The sequence below is a fragment of the Pempheris klunzingeri genome, chromosome 20 (genome assembly GCF_042242105.1).
Source record: "Pempheris klunzingeri isolate RE-2024b chromosome 20, fPemKlu1.hap1, whole genome shotgun sequence".
NCBI lineage: Eukaryota > Metazoa > Chordata > Actinopteri > Acropomatiformes > Pempheridae > Pempheris > Pempheris klunzingeri.
In genome coordinates this window covers 9,684,081-9,701,994 of record NC_092031.1, presented here as the reverse complement: position 1 = coordinate 9,701,994, position 17,914 = coordinate 9,684,081, and the positions used below count along the sequence as shown (strand labels likewise).

General features: G+C 41.7%; 1 protein-coding gene across 2 annotated transcripts; it reads right to left on the bottom strand.

Moving 5' to 3' along the window:
* Positions 1–16: 16 nt before the first annotated feature.
* Positions 17–17,583, bottom strand: LOC139219635 (ATP-citrate synthase-like). 2 transcript variants are annotated; one of them, XM_070851563.1, is made up of 29 exons: positions 17,447–17,583; positions 14,501–14,682; positions 14,113–14,235; positions 13,069–13,131; positions 12,387–12,577; positions 11,848–11,927; positions 11,521–11,651; positions 11,144–11,262; positions 10,774–10,910; positions 10,380–10,441; positions 9,702–9,819; positions 9,408–9,562; positions 8,576–8,669; positions 7,689–7,718; positions 5,938–6,079; positions 5,301–5,469; positions 5,076–5,180; positions 4,765–4,961; positions 4,555–4,636; positions 4,278–4,388; positions 4,030–4,157; positions 3,846–3,939; positions 3,141–3,295; positions 2,914–3,064; positions 2,624–2,767; positions 2,292–2,405; positions 2,030–2,112; positions 1,474–1,550; positions 17–1,390 (listed from the first exon to the last, which is right to left on the bottom strand). In XM_070851563.1, exons 2-29 carry the CDS (start codon positions 14,657–14,659, stop codon positions 1,296–1,298), a joined length of 3,309 nt encoding a protein of 1,102 aa, XP_070707664.1. In that variant the 5' UTR covers positions 14,660–14,682; positions 17,447–17,583; the 3' UTR covers positions 17–1,295. The 2 variants fall into 2 exon arrangements, with proteins under 2 accessions (XP_070707664.1, XP_070707665.1); XM_070851564.1 differs by lacking the exon at positions 7,689–7,718.
* Between the last annotated feature and the right edge of the window lie 331 nt (positions 17,584–17,914).

Below are 17,914 nucleotides of genomic sequence, written 5' to 3'. Positions count from 1 at the left end.
TACACTTATGCTGAACTGAAAAGTAAAACAGTTCTTTATTATTATACTACTATATGACAGCATATTACAAAAAACAAAGCTTTTTTCACAGTTAAATAAAAACAGCAAAACAAAGATCAAACACAGCAGGCCGTACAGTGGGCAGTTATGAAGCGTTTTGAGTTGGTGTCAAGTCTTCAGTGAAAGCTGGATGATTATTTTAAAGAGCCAACACCTGCGTTGTGTGCAATCATTTCCCCCGAACTGCTTTCATGGTCCCTCACCAAAAGATGCTGTCAAAGACTCACAGGGCTCATTCATGAAGCGTTTTGTCTCCTTTTGATGCTTCTACATTTTCCTGTCTTCTAACAGTTAATCAGAGTAGCAACACAAGTAGATCAGTTCGTACTTGATGCGAAGGACTTGCACAACTCAAAACTGCATCTAAGTTACAGTAGCTGATGAATTTCAACCACTAGTTTACAACCAGGGTTGTTCTGGGAAAGGCAATGGTGGAGTGACACTTCAATCATCGCGTGTTTGTTTAAGTCCTTCATCCCATTACGTTGCCTGCTTTTCAAGACAAGATCTAGGTAAGCTCTGTAATATCAACCACTGGACCCTTTTTTCCCCACTTAAAACAAAGACAACAAATTCCTATAAATAACTTTGGTTTATCTTGTGATGACAAAGATTGTTTTCAGTGGGAGTGAAACTTAGAAAAGGGATTTAAAACAGATATAAGATCTAGATTAGCTAGCGTTTAAACTAAGGTGCATTACTCAAAGACAGAAAGCATACTTCAGCACACTTTCTTGTAGCCTAAAACAGGCAAATTGCTTGATTAAAATAAATTAGTTTCGACTGATTATTGTAAGTGGTATAAAAAAAGTTACTTTATTGCTGAGCTTTAACAAATTTCACATCAGCCGCTATTACTGCAGGTTAATCAGAATGCAGATGGGTTTTTTTTTTTTAATTTCGAATTGATTTTGTGCTCCTGCAACTCCTGCGGTCTGCATTGGTTTGGCTCTTTGTTCAAAACTGAATAACTTACACCTCAGGCTTTAAATAAGTTGTCAAAAACACAAAATGAGAAAATATACTTCCCCTTTTTTCTCCGTAAAAACTACATTAAGAACTTCTACCCAGATCCCTCAGTCAGACCGTACAGTACCGCTTCCCAGAATCACCCCGCCCAGGTTCCCCAAGGCATAACCGGAGAGTACATATAGACGTTAAGTGAGATGTGTAATGCCGCCTGACCCGCTTGGGCAGTCACATCTGGATGTCCGTCCCGTTCTGCGATGTGGGGATTACATGGACATATGTTCAGGGAGCACATAGGAGATGTCATCCCAGGGGTGGCGGTACAAACCCTGTTTCAGCCTCTTCTGGTCCAGGTAATGTCCTAACGTAACACAGACACAAGTTAGATGCATTGTTTTAATACTTGGACAGTCAGTGTCGTGGTTCTGTCTGAATGGGACTCACCAATGAAGCCCATGCTACGGCCGAGGACAAAGATCCCATTTAGTGCACCAATCTCCACAAACTCATCGGCCTCATCTCTGGAACCAGTTCAATATCCATGTGAGAAACAATACTGCATATTGTGCCTCAACACAGAGAGCAACAATTCAGATGCACTCTTGGCATCTGAACATTTCAAAATGCTTCCATGAAGAATATATTTTGTCAGCACTTTCATTAAGGGCTTATAACACATAACATAGGTGTAAGCAGGAGTTAATAAACAAGTGTTTATTAATGTATTTTCAACTAGAAGTCCTGTGGAAGCAAGTAATGACCAGATAAACTGCAATACAGTAAAACACAGTTGTAATACTATACATTAATAAACATTTAACAATGTCTGATCACAACTTATTAAAGTGCATTATAAACTTTATGCACTTTTTATACAGTGCTCATAAATGCTAAATGGGAGTTAAAGTTCCCTACTCACATGTACAATAATAAATATTTGACACTATTCTCACTTACACCTCAGCAGTCTCTCCGTGACATAGCAGTTTAATATTCTTACCGTGTGAAGCCACCACACGTTCTAAGTAGGTCCACAAAGGCAACACCGATAAAACCGTCTACGTTGAGGATCAGGTTGGGTTTCTGGAAAAAAAAAAAAGGTAAACTCACAACATTTCAAACTGCTAGATTTGAACATTAAGTAGGATCCCTTACTTATTTCATTGTTTTAAAGTTTTCTAACACACCAGTCCCTCAAGACTATTTAATTTTATTACGGGTTTTGCTTGATCAAGAGGGCAAGTCTTTCCACTGACAATTACCTTGGAGGTAGTGATCTTCTCTACATCTAGAGCATAGTCAAGTAGCTGGGTAGAGGGGAAATGCTGCTTAACAAAGTCCTTCAGGATCTGCACCCTCATGTCTGGGTTGTTGATCTGAAAAAAAGAGACAAAGTGTGTTTTATATTAATTAATTGAAACAAAGCTAATAAAAATCAGAAAAGCTCTGCAATGTAACTGTAAGGTGTTCGTTTATTTTAAATTCTAATCTAAAGAAGAATTATTCCAAAGGTATAATCTTAACCACTATAATCTAAAAATGTTCTAATTCTAATATAAATATAAATTGAGGTAGAGCGAAAAAAGCTGCCTACTGATTTGACCCTGTGGCCGATGCCCATAATCAGCTTGCCGTCCTTCTTCATCTTGTTGACAAACTCCATGGGCAGCATGCCACTGTCGAATGCCTTGCTGAACTGCTTCGCAGCTGCATCCAGAGCACCTCCAAAACGGTCCCCCTGGAATTAATTAACAAATCATGTTTCAATACAGAAACAACTTGGCCAGTTTTATCCATGCGGCCCAAGTGGGTAGTAAAAGACACAAAGAGGTCATTTTTGCTGGTTAAAGACGGTGGTGCAGTATAAGTGTAAGTAATACTGACGATGGTGAGCAGGCCAGAGGTGAGGCTTGAAATGAGGTCTTTGCCAGCACGAGCACAGACGATGGTGTTGTGTGCACCAGAGACAGCAGGCCCGTGATCAGCGGTCACCATCAGGCACATCTCAATAAACTGGCAGGCATAGCGTGGCAACCTAAGCAGAAACACAGCAGAGCTTATTCTACTGAAAATGTATTTAAAAAATAAAATCAAAAAACAGTTTTACTGACCTGCGTTGGAACCAAAGCAAGCCCAGCACTCCCCCTAAACCCATCTCCTCTTTAAAGACCTCAGTGATGGGCATGCCAGCGTAGATGAGCTCCTGGCCTCTCTCGTCACAGATGCTCGTCATGAATGAGGCTGGCTTACGGATCAGGCCCAACTCCTGGAGTAAACCCAGTGGAGAGTAAAACAAATAAGATGGGTTCTAACACAAAGGTAATAAACACAGCGTGAAAATGTTTGTGCAGTGTGAAGCACAGATCAGTAACGGCAAATACAGCATGTCAGCTGACATGCAACAAGAAATTACAGTAGAGAAAAGCCTCTGATATGTTAGAGGTGATGGAAACAGTGGTGCCAGGTCATGTTTTGTCCCATACAGGACACTGACAAGTTGATTTTACAACAGTGTTCCTTATAATAAATGTTCGTTAAAGGTTATGCTCCTATCCTTAAGCATCTTCATCTGCCAATACAGACAATTACCGACTTTATAATCCAGTATCTGTCTGTGGGTTACTAGTTTTTATTGATCAAAATAAACTAGTAAATCTTTTGAATAAAAACTGATAAGAGCCCTGCCCACCATTACAGTTACTATACTGCTGCTAGCTATGCACCACAACTAGTGTTACTAGACAAGATTCAACAAGTACTGCATTCCTCAGTGGCCATTTTTGGGTTTGCTAAGGAGTGATGATCACGGTTCTTACCCTGGCCCAAGAGTAATCCATAGGTACTGTTGGGGGAGGCACCTCCTGGGCAGGAATGATCGTACCATTGTCCACCAGATCATCATAAACAGTCCTGTTTCAACATATAAACACGATATCAGCAGAGAACCCTAAAAACAATTTAATGAGAAACTCTGGTATGACCATGTGATGAATTTCTCACTTGATGACATCCCCCAGCTCATCAAAGCTCTTTGGTACATAAACTCCAGCATCCCTCAGAGCCTGGTTCTTGGCTACTGCTGTCTCTGAGGCCTGGTTGGCACAGGCCCCTGCATGGCCAAACTGAACCTGAAGATGGTAGTATTACAGGTTGAGATTTAAAAAAAAATTTTTTTTTTAAAAAGTCTGAATTAATAGGTAACGACAACAAAATCCAAAGCAAAATTATTTTAAAAACAGCCAACAAACCTCTGAACTGAACATGGTGGCGCAGGTTCCAATACACCAGCACACCACAGGTTTGGTTAACCGGCCCTCTTTGATGCCTTGGCAGATCCTGTACTCCTCTGTGCCTCCAATCTCCAAGTCAGAGTGAGAGGTTGTCAGAGATGTTAAAAATAGGAGATTCGTTTAATTTGATACATAAGAATTTACACTAAACATGGCAAAAATAACATAAATTAACAAAAACATTCCGCTAATGTTAATCCCGACAATATCAACACATTTTTTGAGCCACTCCTACCTCTCCCAGCACCACTATCATCTTGACCCCGGGAGTGTCCTGGTAACGAAGGATGTGATCCATGAAGGTGGAGCCTGGATATCTGGACAAAGAGGACCAAAACAAGGACTTCAGATGACAATATGTCTCTGTGCAGCAGGGATAAATTACCAAAAAACTAATACTTTCACAGCTGTTTCTCACTCTTAAGCAAATCCTAAGTTCTTGTACCTGTCTCCTCCGATGGCCACACCTTCATAGACGCCGTCTGTGGTGCGCGAGATGATGTTGTTCAGCTCGTTGGACATGCCCCCGGAGCGCGACACATATGCCACACTGCCAGGGCGATAAAGTTTGGAGGCCAGGATGTTGTCCAGCATGCCACCTGTGTTGCCGATCTTAAAGCAGCCTGGCTTGATGCCGCCAACCTGTGAGACAGAAGTTAATGGGTATCAAATTAACTTACATGTGCCAGCTGAAGTATATCATGACCACTACATTCACAATCTACTTGAAGTGGTCCCTGTGATGGGGCTGCATACCGTAGCAGGGCCAATGATAGTGATGCCTTTCTGATCAGCCATCTTGATCATCCTCCTTGTCTGAGCTTCAGGGATGCCCTCGGCTATAATGGCGATAGTGTGGATCTGAAAACACAATCAGATAAGACAGCTGACTTCCATGCCTGGCTGACTCTCACGTGTTTATAATATGCAGTGATGTATGGCCTTACATGTAAGCATCATTTTGCAGTGTGTCTTTTCTACCTGAGGGTACTGCATGGACTCCATTGTGCTGTCGTAGGCTGAACGCAGTGACGCAAAGCTGATAAGGACGTCGACCTCGGGATGCTTCTTCATGGCGTCGGCCATGTTCTTATAGACCGGCAGCAAGATCTCCTTGTGGCCCCAGTAGAACTTCTGCTTGTGATCCCCACTGAGCAGCAAAGAAATATAAGGTAGAAGATCATGAATATATCTAAACTTTATTTTATCTTCACTAGAGCCGATAAAACTTCTCAGGGGCCGTCTGATCTACTGTCCCACTGATATGAAGTTTTTCTTAGGAAAAATTATGCTATGAAAGCTGTGACTGGATGAAAAAATTCTGTCGGTTAAAAATCTTTTCTTCAGATCTTTTAGGTTTGGTTTCCTACTGAAAGTAAAAACACTGACCTGAGTACTGATTGCCAAATTTGTTATATTGTCAGAACAGGTTAAGTTAGCAAAACAGTTAGCTATAGTAGATGAGTGTTTGTGTATTTAAACCTTGACAAAATGGTCTATGTAGTTTTTTTTGTGTTAATATTAGCATTGTGAATGTGAAACATATTTAGAACAATATGTTGTAACACTGTTGAGATGATGATCAGTGGATTTAGTTGGCAATTCATTTAGAACCTACGTGAAGGGGTAGACCATGGCTGCAACAGAGGGTTCCTCTCGGGAGCACACATAGTCAAAGTCCAGCATGCCTTGCACTGCACGCGTCTGCATGCCCCAGACTATGGCCTTGGTGTTTTTTCTGAAGAGGGTGGTGGCTTTGGCTGAAGGAATGAGAGGGCAGATAGAGTCAAGTCTGAGCTAGAAGCAGAAATAAAAATTATTCCAGGCGAGAGAAGGGAAGGGGGGGCAGGGGGGGTCAGGTTTAGGAAAACAGCAGGAATGGAAACAGTAACAAGCAAAGTATAGAGACACCTCACTCCGAGGACAGAGCTACAGGAGGTAGAGAAAATAACTCTTCATGATTACAAACTTTGGGGTTAAAAAGCAGCACTGGGGACACTGCTGCCAAAGGAAGGCCATGTTTCTCTTTGTTGCCTGCTTTAGGCATATGTAGCTGACAAATGATACTATTGCATTCAAACTAGTGTAACTCACATTTGGAAATACATCTGTATTCTCTCCACCTCCAGGTCACACTGTTTAATTAAAGGATTAATTTGGGGTCTTACAACGTTAAAATGACAATGGAACCAGTTGTTGTGGTAGAAGTGTATTGATTTTTCTGACCTGCTAAGTTGCAGTGAAATACAAGAAATGTTTTAATAGAATTCCAAAAGTGTTTTTCCCTTTCAAGTTTTTTCTATTCTCTATCTGTAAAAGTTGTGTGTGCATAGGCACATTTGCCTATTACCAAGCAGGAATAACACGATAACCCTTGAGTGTTGATGACACAGCTGTCCACTAGTTCTTTAACAAAAACATTTCAAGGCGAGGTCCAGATAGTACAGTGACCCAGCAGTAGTGCATGAAAGATGTCTATGACCAGATCTGAGTGTCAAGTGTGAGTGTTCTGAATGCAGAATGCCATGTTGTTTTAAGGCGCATGTATTGTTATGTTTATCACCATCTTGCCACACATTTGTTGCAGCCCTCTCAAGTCTCTCCTCTCTGTCTGGCTCACTGCCTTCTGTCGTTCTCTGATCTGATCCAGAGGAAGTTGTGCACAGCTTTCAACTGTCCAGCACTATGACTGCCTCTTTAAGAGAGGGCAAGAGTGATGAGTAATGCTTTTACAGGGTTTCTTCAGTTTTCAGCATAGACTGTATATGAAGTTGGACAACGCATCTCCACTTCTTCCCACTGTTCAAAAATGAAGCCAAAATATCCAAGATACATCATTTGCAGCCAGAGCCATGGTATCAAAGTCCCACCCATACATGCACCTGACTCAGTCGTGGATTTGGATTAGCTGTCAATCATGGTGTTGCACCGCATTTTTTGTAGCATCAAATAACTAATTAGATGTTCCATCAGGTAAAAAGGAGGGGTGGGGTTTATGACCTGTGTTGCAGCTGCCAACAGGGGGTAATCCACATGTTTTGGCTTCACTTTTGGGAAGCTGTCATGCCATCCATCACTATACAGTCTGTTTGTGACCATCATACAGGCCAAACTGATGTGTTATTTTGGAAAAACCAATATGTCGTACCAGGCAAATTCAAGATGATTGGGTTGGAAATTCGTCTTGAATAAATTTAAGTTCATAGACATAAAATAGCACACCATAAGGGGAGTTAACCACCATCAGAATGCGAACAAGAAGGACAGACCGCGGAGAAACATCAGCGAACAGTCAGAAATGAGAAGGTAGGGGAAAGAAGACAGAGTGCGGAGAGGGCAGGAAGACAGGTTTTTCACACCCTTCCATACCTCCGCTGCAGCCTGAAGAGGCTTGCGCTTCTGTGACCCCCACGGGACGGGAACACAAAATACAACAAAATGAGCACAAAAAAAAGGAGAAAAGAATGAGTGCATCTTTATCTCATTCAGGGAACAGACTTTCAATGCATCCTGTCATTCTAAAAGACACTCCATGAATAGCACACCAGAGGAAAAACCATGCAAAGCTCAGCTGCTACAGTGCATGCCTTTACTACTCCACACAGCCTGATTTCTGTTTCTACAATCAAAACTAACCCTGCACAACAACACACAATTCAGTCTAAAGATGACAAATCTTTTCTAAAGGTATTTTGTGTCTACATCTGATGATATACTTAATTCATGGGTTATCTATACTACATTCAACAGTTAAAAAATACAAAAATATATACTGTAAAGTATCCAGTGGACTTCTGAGGCACTGAGGTGATGCAAACATGTAGGTGTCACACCCAGACACAATGCTTTGTGCCAAGATCAGGAGAATGAGGGGTAAGAAGAAAAAGGAGCAAACTGGTGTAGAGTGTGTGGGCAGCCGAGCGCTGTGTGGGCATGGCACACCCATCACTTACCTTTCCAATCGCCTGTGACCACATTCTTCAGAGGCCACAATATAGAATGAAGAGAGTCTTAGAGAAACAAGCGTGAAAAAGGTGAGGGTGAGTGGACAGTTTGTGCAGCAAAACAAGAGGAGGAGGAGGAGGGAGAAATAGACAGAAAATTAAAATGCAGAATAGCAGTGATGGCATTTGCGGGGAGGGAGGGTGAAATACAGGTCGCAAGGATAAGAGAAATGAAAAAGCAGAAGTTTATGAGTACATATGGAGTCGTGCTGATAAGAGGCAGTGCGAGGCGAGTGCTCCTGTGTTGGTTACCTGCTGGAAGACCTGCTTTAGACTTTTTGGCTGGGGTGGCATCATTAGATGTCCTGGGTTCAGAGAATGAAGCTGTCCTGGTTGTAGCTGGAGTCTGGCACAGAAAATAGAGAGAAAGAAACATTTATATTATTCAATTGGTACAGACACTTCCACAGAGAAGTGGTAGCATGGAAGTAACAATTTAACTCTTAGAGAAATGCATCTTATGTGATGTATACGGTACTGCAGTGATAATTTGGAGTTGTATGTCCTTTGTCTTTTGCAAGTTTGTTCCCAAAATAAAGAAAGAGGTAAAAAAAAAAACAACAACACAGAATGTAAATTCAGATATCTGGAGCATGGTGTTTCATGAAACCAAAGTCAATTTAAATGTCAGACAGAGTCACTTTGTAAGACATTGGGATATAGAGCCTTAGATTTTCATAGAAAACATTCTATACCACATGTCATCTAGCTGACATGGAGAACCACAGCTAACGCATTAAGAGGCTAAGGAGCACACAGACTACTGGAAAAGAAAGTCATGTAACACTATACAATGGAGCTACTCAAGTTCCAACGTCTGGACCTTAAACAGTGTTTGAACACGCATGACTGAATTGTCCCACAAGTGAATGAATGTCCTTAAACATGCAACACCCTCTGCTACATGTGAACAAAACCAGCATGGATTTTCGCAATTTAAATGTCCATTTATCTTACTGAACAATTTGCATATGAAAATGTGGTGCCTGTCTCAAGCAATACACCAGTTCTAATGCATTTAAAAGAGACTGAAGACCTGCAGACCATTCTAATTTTCCCTCAGTGTGCTACTGTATGACAATACCATTGCACTGTTGCTGGCATTGAGGAGGAAGTTGGCGGTGTGTGCGTCCATTGGGGGCTGGTTGGGAATTGGCCGGTGGCCCAGAGCCATTCCAACAATGGCCGTCATATGAGTCTCAGTACCGAACACATGGATAGGAATACCCGTGGTCTTCCCTGCGGAAAGAAGTTGAACAACTACTTGACACCAAGTATTTTCAAAATAGCAAATGACATAATGCAGTATAGTTATTACCTGATTCTTTTGTTATCTGACTGAGCTCTTCCCTATGGCCCTCAGGTTCATCTTACTCACCTACTTCCCCCATCACTCTCAGTCCCTCCTGGTAGTTGGGTCCGCCACGTCGAACAAAGATGGTCACCTCATGCTCCTTCAGAGGACCTTGGAAGTCTTTGATGGCCCTGACAATGCCCTGTGGAGAGAGACAGGCAGGTTAGCTACCAAAAAAAGCTACAAAAAAAAAATCCATTGAAGTTAAAATTTGTGTGTCAGGCAGTATGGCAGGCGCAGACACAGCCAGTGTTGTTGGCCAAGATGCAAATCTCATGTGCAAGGACTAAGGGACATTTCGTCACGGTCTGTGTGGTCAGACTCACAGTATTTAACATAATGTGTTACCTGTTGTTATGTATTATTCATGGGTTATAGTGCTGAATTAACCAAAGAAAGACCAAAAAACAGCACCTTGAAGGTAAGCCAAACTTTTATAGTTGACACAACTCTAAAATGCTACGTGCACAGACATATAAGATAATAGTGTTGCATTCACTAGTGAATTAGGACATATACTGAATTAACATGAATTTGATGCAAAGTTTCATAATTGCCTCAATAGCTTCAGACAGAACAAAATACTGTGTTGGAATTGGCTTCCCTTAATCCCACTATGAAGGCCTATAGCATTTAGAGTTGACACAGATTACTTTTCATGCCGTTTCAGATAAACGATATATGATATATGATATGTTTCACCTTGAATGTGGCTGCTACATTGGTGAAGTTGGCGATACTTCCTCCGATGATCAGCACTTTGCCTGTAGGATACAGAGAGACGAGGTGATATGTTAAAAATATGTTCACGACTGAAATGTGACACCCCAGTAACACAGTTTAGTGACAGCTATGAGGTCTATTGCTGGCAGCATACACACAGTGAACACAGTCCTTGTGGCACACTACGGGACAGAAAGCAGGTCACCACACAGAGGAATGCCCCAACACTGACTTCCATGCTTAAAGCAAACTGTATGAGACTATTTTCCACAAGTGTATCTGGTAACTTCCTGCCCCCACTTTCACCTCTGGCCTAATTTTTTTGGACCCTGTTTGGGGGAACACGCCGTAATGAAGTGTTGCTTGTGCTCACCTTGAGTATGTTTCTCCCGTGTCATGAGAGAGAGGATGGTTTTAGCGTAGTCGTAGGTCTGCTGTTCACTGGGTGCACCGGAGTACTCGCCATAGTTAGCCAGCTCATCCACCCCGCCCAGGTCGCAGATGGTGTCGCTAAAGAAGAGGGAAGTTGGAGAGTCAAGTACTGTGTCCCGATCATAGTTGTGCGTTTAGTTTTAGTTAACAGTGCCCTGTGGTGTTTACATTCAGTTCTACTCAGCAGCACACATTGCGTATATTCTTGTAACAATGTATTTTCTTCCCTAGCTTTCATCCACCAAAGTACGTTGACTAGCTTCTGTTAGCTAAAAACGCTCAATATAAACCGTTGTAAATAAATGGAGTACCTGTAGACCACTGAAGCCCCTCCTCCAGCCACCATGGTCCAGATCCTCCCACGAGGGTTCAGAAGGGTCAGCTTCAGACTGGCACCACTCTTTGCATCCAGATCAGCTATGTATGCCTCCTACAATGGGCAAATCACATAGTGGTAATACAGTAAGTGACTACATTTGGTGTAACAGTTGTTCTAAGAGGCAAAAATAACATATAACCTGAACATGAAAAGATTATAAGGTATGCAGACAAAAGGAAAAGTTAAACTTCTTCTATGATTTAACTGTGAGAAAGACCAATTTACTTATTTACTACAATATTATTACCCAACAAATCTTAATATACACATAAATATGAGAAACCTGCTTTATTGTCCATCAGATCTCACCTCTGGGTATGCTTCTCTGCCAAAGGGGGGTGGGAACTCCACATCACCCCATTTAGCCTTGCAGATGTAATCTGCTGTGGCATCAATCTTTGCTGCCATGTCGAGGACGTACACTCCATCTTCGGTGATGACTGGTCAAGAGGATAAAAGTGATGTTCTGCGTTAATTTGATGTTTTCATTTTTTCCCCTCAGATAAAGATGCCATAGAAGAGTATATCTCAGGGGTAGATCTTATTAATGTGCACTTGTAACTTCAAATAAGACGGTCCTTAAGTGGAAATTAATATGAATGTGCACAGCTAGGATACATGTTAAGAAAACTGTACCTAGAGGGTTGATCTCAAGGTAGGTGAAGTAGAGGTCCTCATAAAGGTTGAAGAGGCCCACTATAAAACTGGCAAGGACTCTTCGAGAAGGAAAAAACAAACAAAGAGCTCCTTATAATCTCAATACAAGAGAGGACAATGAGTGCAGACCAGTGCTTTCCATCCTCAGTACAGTAAATAGTGTTAAATGCTAATAACATGCAGTGCTGCAATGATACAATTCACAGTGGATAAGACTTTGCTTCCAAAGGCAGAGCTTGTGAGAAACTAGTGCTAAACAGAAACTCAATACTGTATAAAGGAGAGATCAGCATGTTCTCTAAACACAGGGGATGGTATTTGGTATTCAAGGTCAAAAGATAGGAAAGTACACAGAAACTAAACTGAAGACAGAGAGCCAAGAAATGGCGGAATAATGAAAGAGCAAACACAAGAGGAAGAGGAGCTCTAATCAAATGTCTTATTTCCAACCAGCTACACTTGTTTTGCTTTACTACTGTGTGGGTAAAAAGTAATAATGAAGCAAGATGTGTCCATACTGTTTCTTATCATCGGGAGCGTGCGTGAGGAGCTGCTCTATGACTTGGTCTTCACTCAGCTTCTCATCCACTGCCACCATCAGCCTCTGGGCCTTGGCGTCCACGTCACCCACCTCCACTCCTCCCTCATGGTGGAAAAGCACATGGTCGCCCTCACGTGTGGCATAAATGCACACATAAAACTCCTCCTCCTAGGTGGAGCAGTACGGAGTTGGGGCAAGGATATGCAAACACATTTTCACAGATTTAGTTTGCAAACAGCAGAACGCTCATTCTCCATTTTTTTTTTTTTTTATACAAAAGGCTGTTTCAACAGCCTCGAAGAACATCCAGTTGCCCATTTTAATCAGGGCGACCTTCATACAGGCACATTTTCTCACACATAAATGGATGACAACCAAATTACTCGCATACTGCAACCCTATTCACCCTTTACTTCACAAAACAGCAGAAATATACCAACTAATCACACGTGCAATGACCAGAATGTAACCACACTCAAAATAGTGTTTGTATCCTGGCCCCAGGATGTTTCATTGTCCTGCTGATTTGTTTCCTAGGTTAGCGTGCGCATGTAAACTGTTAAGATACTGCATCTATGCTAAAAGGTTACACAAATAAACATGGCATTCAAACATAACACATGTGGAATGATGAAAAACAAGAAACGGGTATACATTACCTGGGTGTGTGGAACAAAAGGCTCAATGAGGAAGTTCTTCAGCACACCCTTTGCCTTTCCCACCTATTTAAGGCAAATATTAGATGTCATAAACTATAAGCATGTCACTCTGACCTGGTTAAAGATATGGAATTGAATGGCACTGCAGGATAGGATTTTTTTGTGCCTCCAACTAGAAAATAAATGAATAAATACATTTCCTATAGCAAAAATTAGTAAAAAAGGGAATGTAAGCAGGATGCAGCAGGTCTTATATATATTATATTATATCTATAGCCTGTTTTGTTTATATGACATTTTACACAGGCTTGTTCCATTTTTTTTATAAATCAAAATGCACATAAGGATGGCGTGATATTAAAAATACAAACTAGCAAACTAAACTAGTCTGTGTTAATTCTCTTTCTTATGTAATGGAAGTATTGCACAGCCTGTTTTGAGTGCAGCACAACACGCATGCATGTATAGTGGACCAGAATAGACCAGCATCCTCCACTGCGTTACATAACCTCTGACAGGTCTAAACATAAAGCCCATGGCCTCAAGTACTGGACACCACAGCCCTCTGCACAGAACAGGTCCATATGCTGGGACTGATGGACAAGGGAACTGTGGCTTACATTCACTTCAGATGCCGTACAAAAGACAACGTGGCAGCCATGTGATTCACTGGCTGAGACTGTTAGACTGCATTCTAATCTTAACTTCTGAGAAAGAGTAAACTTAATTGTCCTACGGCCTGTTGGTTCACATAGAAAACATCTACAAGCACTTGACAGACACTAGACAGTTGCTTCACCTAAAACATCTTAAAAACATTTGACCATGAATTTGACAGTGAAATCATGACAGTAAACTAAGAATTAAAGCGCAATAGTGCTTGTGTATGTATTGTGTTTTGGTGTCTGATAAACCTTGTATCTCCTGGATCTGTTACCCCAGCTGGACTTTCCTGGATCTTATTTCATTGTCTCAAGGCTAATGCTGGGCTGTTAGTGGTTTAAGTGCTCAGCAGGACAGACAGAGAGACTACAGTCAACTCACAGTGGTCTCTCTCATGAGGCGGGCTTTGAGCCACTCTTGGACACCCTCCAGGTCCAGGTTGATGCCCACCAGTCCGAGCTTCCCGCGCCGCTTGATCAGTTGATCTGGCTTTACTACCAGCTGCTACAGGGGCAGGAAATGGAAGACAGATCAGCTACATATTAAATAGAAACACTGGTGTGACAAACAGAACTGACAGTCACATGCCACTGTGATGGTAATGACATAATGTCCTGCAAATGGTGTACATAGATTTGCAGTGACGTGCAGTGTGCAATCAGCCGCATGATTTCAATATTGCTCTGTCAATTCAGGACACAAACCAAACCGAAGACAGGCTAGTAGGAGTCTGTAGAAGTTTGTATCGAGTCCGGCGCAGCAGCCTTACCTCCGTTAGCAGCCATGGGTGCTCCTGTGTGAGGCGGTCCCAGTCAGTCTCAGCCGTGACACTGGCGTAGCGGAAGCGGTTCTGCACGGCCGCTGAGGTGCAGACATACTTATACAAGAACTCTTTTCCTGTCTGCTCTGAGATGGCTTTCGCAGACATGGCAGCGCTGGATCGCACAGGACCTTTGGGAGAGGGAGGCCAATAGTTATTTTCAGTGTCACTAAATCGTCATTAATGGCTAAAAGAAAAGAAAAAACTAACAATAGTTGCATTTTGAGCAACTAGAGTGTACCAGTGTACTTGGTTATATTGTTTCACAGATGTTACCAGAACATGACTTGAAAAATCTGAAATCGTGGAAAACAAATCCAGGTTATGTGCACAAGTTATAAGGTACAAGAGTACAAGTGATTGATTCAGTGTGTTATGATTCACACAGTAATGTTTAACAAGTCAGGCTTAATGAGATGGGCAACATGTTTTATTGAATTCAAGCCAAGAGGCCTTTTAATGGCCTTATCTGTGTTTGTTCTCAGTGACAACTGAGATAAACTGTAATGTTTTTTTTTACTTTAATTTTTGGCCATATATTTATCCAATAAACATTTTAAGAGTAAAATTCAAGCATTTTTCAAGCAAATCCAAGATACCTTGAGGAATCTTTCATCTTATCTTAATTATTACAATAAATTAAACTACAAAAAATAAGGTACAGAATTCCTAGCCACAGTATTCAATGTATTTGTCCCTTTGTTCATTTTACTGGTTGTTCATATGCACTTCATTGCTAGTTGACTGTATTATACGGTCGACTAGCAATGAAGGTAACTACCAAAATCCAAAACAGATCTGGAGACAGTTATGGTCAAAGATCTACAGAACTGCTGAAAATGAGCAAGGCTTAAAAACTACTTAAACCCTTTGGGCAGAAATACACCAACTCATCTTAGTTTCTTGCTGCTTAATTTATTAGCAGTGTGTAGAAAAGCCTTCTTTCACCTAAAACAATCATTTCTCTGTGTAGGCTAACTGCGCTAGCCACTGGAAAAAGCACAGATTTAACAGCTATGCAGCTGAGTTTGAAGGTTCTTGTATGTGACTGACACCTCAGTATCCTTACAGTCATGTTCCCCAGTTGAGCTGGAGGCCGGTGTCATCAACTACCAACTTTAATCATACACTCTAATAAAAGGAGATTGTAGTGAACACTCAAAGTGATTTGTTCTACTTGTAGCCACGATGAGGCTTAAAATGGGAGGTTAAACATTCAGTCAATCACTGGGTTCCACGTCAAATAATTAAATAGTGTGTGCACAGTTAACGCTAGTCCCTTTCCTTCAATCAACAAACCCCATGTGGGTATAAGAACAAAGACAACAGACAATTAAGAGCAAAAGGTCACTGTAATTTGAGCGTCTTTGCTCAGACAAACCAAGCAACATGGAGACGTCACCTTTGAATTTTAGTTCTGATACACTACTATCAGCCTCTTCAATTTCATGAGACTTCACACCCAGGACAAAATCAAAGCAATGATCGCGTATAACTGCTGACTTTTTAAATCAGGGACAAAAACAAGATGATGATCCAAAAAGAGACGGTAAACTCTCCTACTAGAAAAAAAAATGAATGAAAAAAACAGTCGTGATTGTGATCGAACATGTTTCAATGCGTGTACCTGAGGAAAGCGATGACCCTAAACAAAGAGAAAGTGTTGTATTAATGGGTTTGACACTCCTGTTTCAAACACCACCTCATGTTGTCAGACCTGCTCAGCAGACCTACCACTGCCAGTGCTGCCTCAACTAATGCAAACACATACACCCATGTATTTATAGGTCATGTTTCCTTTTGACCGGTGAGTTTACAGCTCCAATTCAAGGAGATGTGGCTCCGTGGGGCCGGAGAACAGTGCGTGCAACAGCCCTAACTGGCCCATAAAATACTTTTACCACCTACACCACAAACCAAACAGTGATAAGCAGCAAGCCTTGATAACATGCATCCTATCTCCTCTGCTTCTGTGTAACTGATAACATTTCATGGTGGGTTTTTTTTGTTTCAGCTTCTGAAATGCAAGCAGTGGCTTTGTGGTGGCAGTTTCTCTGCAGCAATTCCACACAGACAAAAATTCAGCCTGCAGGATGTCAGTGATGCCTGACCGGGGGGAGTGTGGCTAGGATTTATCTTAGCATGCTATCCTGTCATGCTTTCAGGGGCAGATGTCCCAGTATTTACCCTGCCATAATCCAAGAGGTCCAGCCCCATTGTTTGAATCCATCAAGCCGTGAAATTTGTGTCACTTAACATCAGTCTGAGATTAAGAAAACTGGATTTGGAGGCACCAGCAGCAGCAGGAGCAGCATCACTGGGAGGAGGCACTGCTTTAGACCCAGCTGCTGTTTGATGAGGTGCTAAAGCATCACTCCTCCCGTGCAGCTACATCATGTGCGTCAGGCTAGTGAATGAAGCTCCTGTACCAGCTACCACACCCACTCTGAAGCCTGTCTACAGCCCCAACTAGCTAGCCGAGCAAGTTTGATAACTTTAGCTGAGGAAGAAATGCCTTATCTATTTTAACACCTATAGAGTAAGACAGAATGACGGGAAACTAACAAGCTTGTGCAGGCAGGGAGGCTGTTTGTGGATGATGTAATTGAGGTGAAGTTAGCCTGCTTTTTCCTTCCTGTTTCACGCATGAACTCTGTTTCAAAAAGCTAGCAGCTACGAACAGCAACTCAAGAAGCAGTTCTTTTCTGGGTGACAGTGAAGGCAGTTTTTTTTTGGCAGACAAATCTCACAGCATCCGCTAACCTGAGGTCCTGACTGACTGGCTAGCTGCTGTAGCCTCTCACATTGGTGCACACAGCCGTTAGCTAACTCGTTAACAGAGAAGCTAAATAACGTTACTGTTTTAAAAAAAGAGACCTGAGCGGCGACTTTTACCTTGTCAATGAAAGTAACACCTCCTCTAAGTACAGGAATCCTGTCCCGGTCCAAAACGACTCAGGTAGAGAGTCACTTCTTCCTCTTCTTCTAGAGACCGGAGTCTGTTCCTGCCAGTTGCCACCTCACTCTCGTCCTGTCGCACCATAATCTGGCGACCGATTACACGTCGATGCTGAAACCTGATTGGTTTAAACTTGATCACGTGGTGATGTCAGTCACATCCCACAGCTTCATAATAAGGCGCCTACCAATAAATCACTATAAAACAGTGTAATTTAAAGTAAACATCTGTCAAAAGTGACTTTAAATTATCTTTTGGGTGTTTTTTTTAGATTCGTTTCAATTTGTTAAAAGAAACGCTTAATTCGGGGGAATAATTGAAAGATTTTTGTACGTAAAAGTATTTTAATTTCCAGGTGAAACATTACTGTTGTTGATGAGGGTTAATGTATCAAGGAAAACTCA

Coding starts and splice junctions, on each gene's coding strand:
- LOC139219635 (XM_070851563.1), bottom strand. CDS start 14,659: ATGTCTGCGAAAGCCATCTCAGAGCAGACAGGAAAAGAGTTCTTGTAT. Junction 8,670..9,407: donor ATGCCAGCAACAGTGCAATG/GTATTGTCATAC, acceptor TTTCTGTGCCAG/ACTCCAGCTACAACCAGGAC. Junction 3,065..3,140: donor TTGCTTTGGTTCCAACGCAG/GTCAGTAAAACT, acceptor GTTTCTGCTTAG/GTTGCCACGCTATGCCTGCC.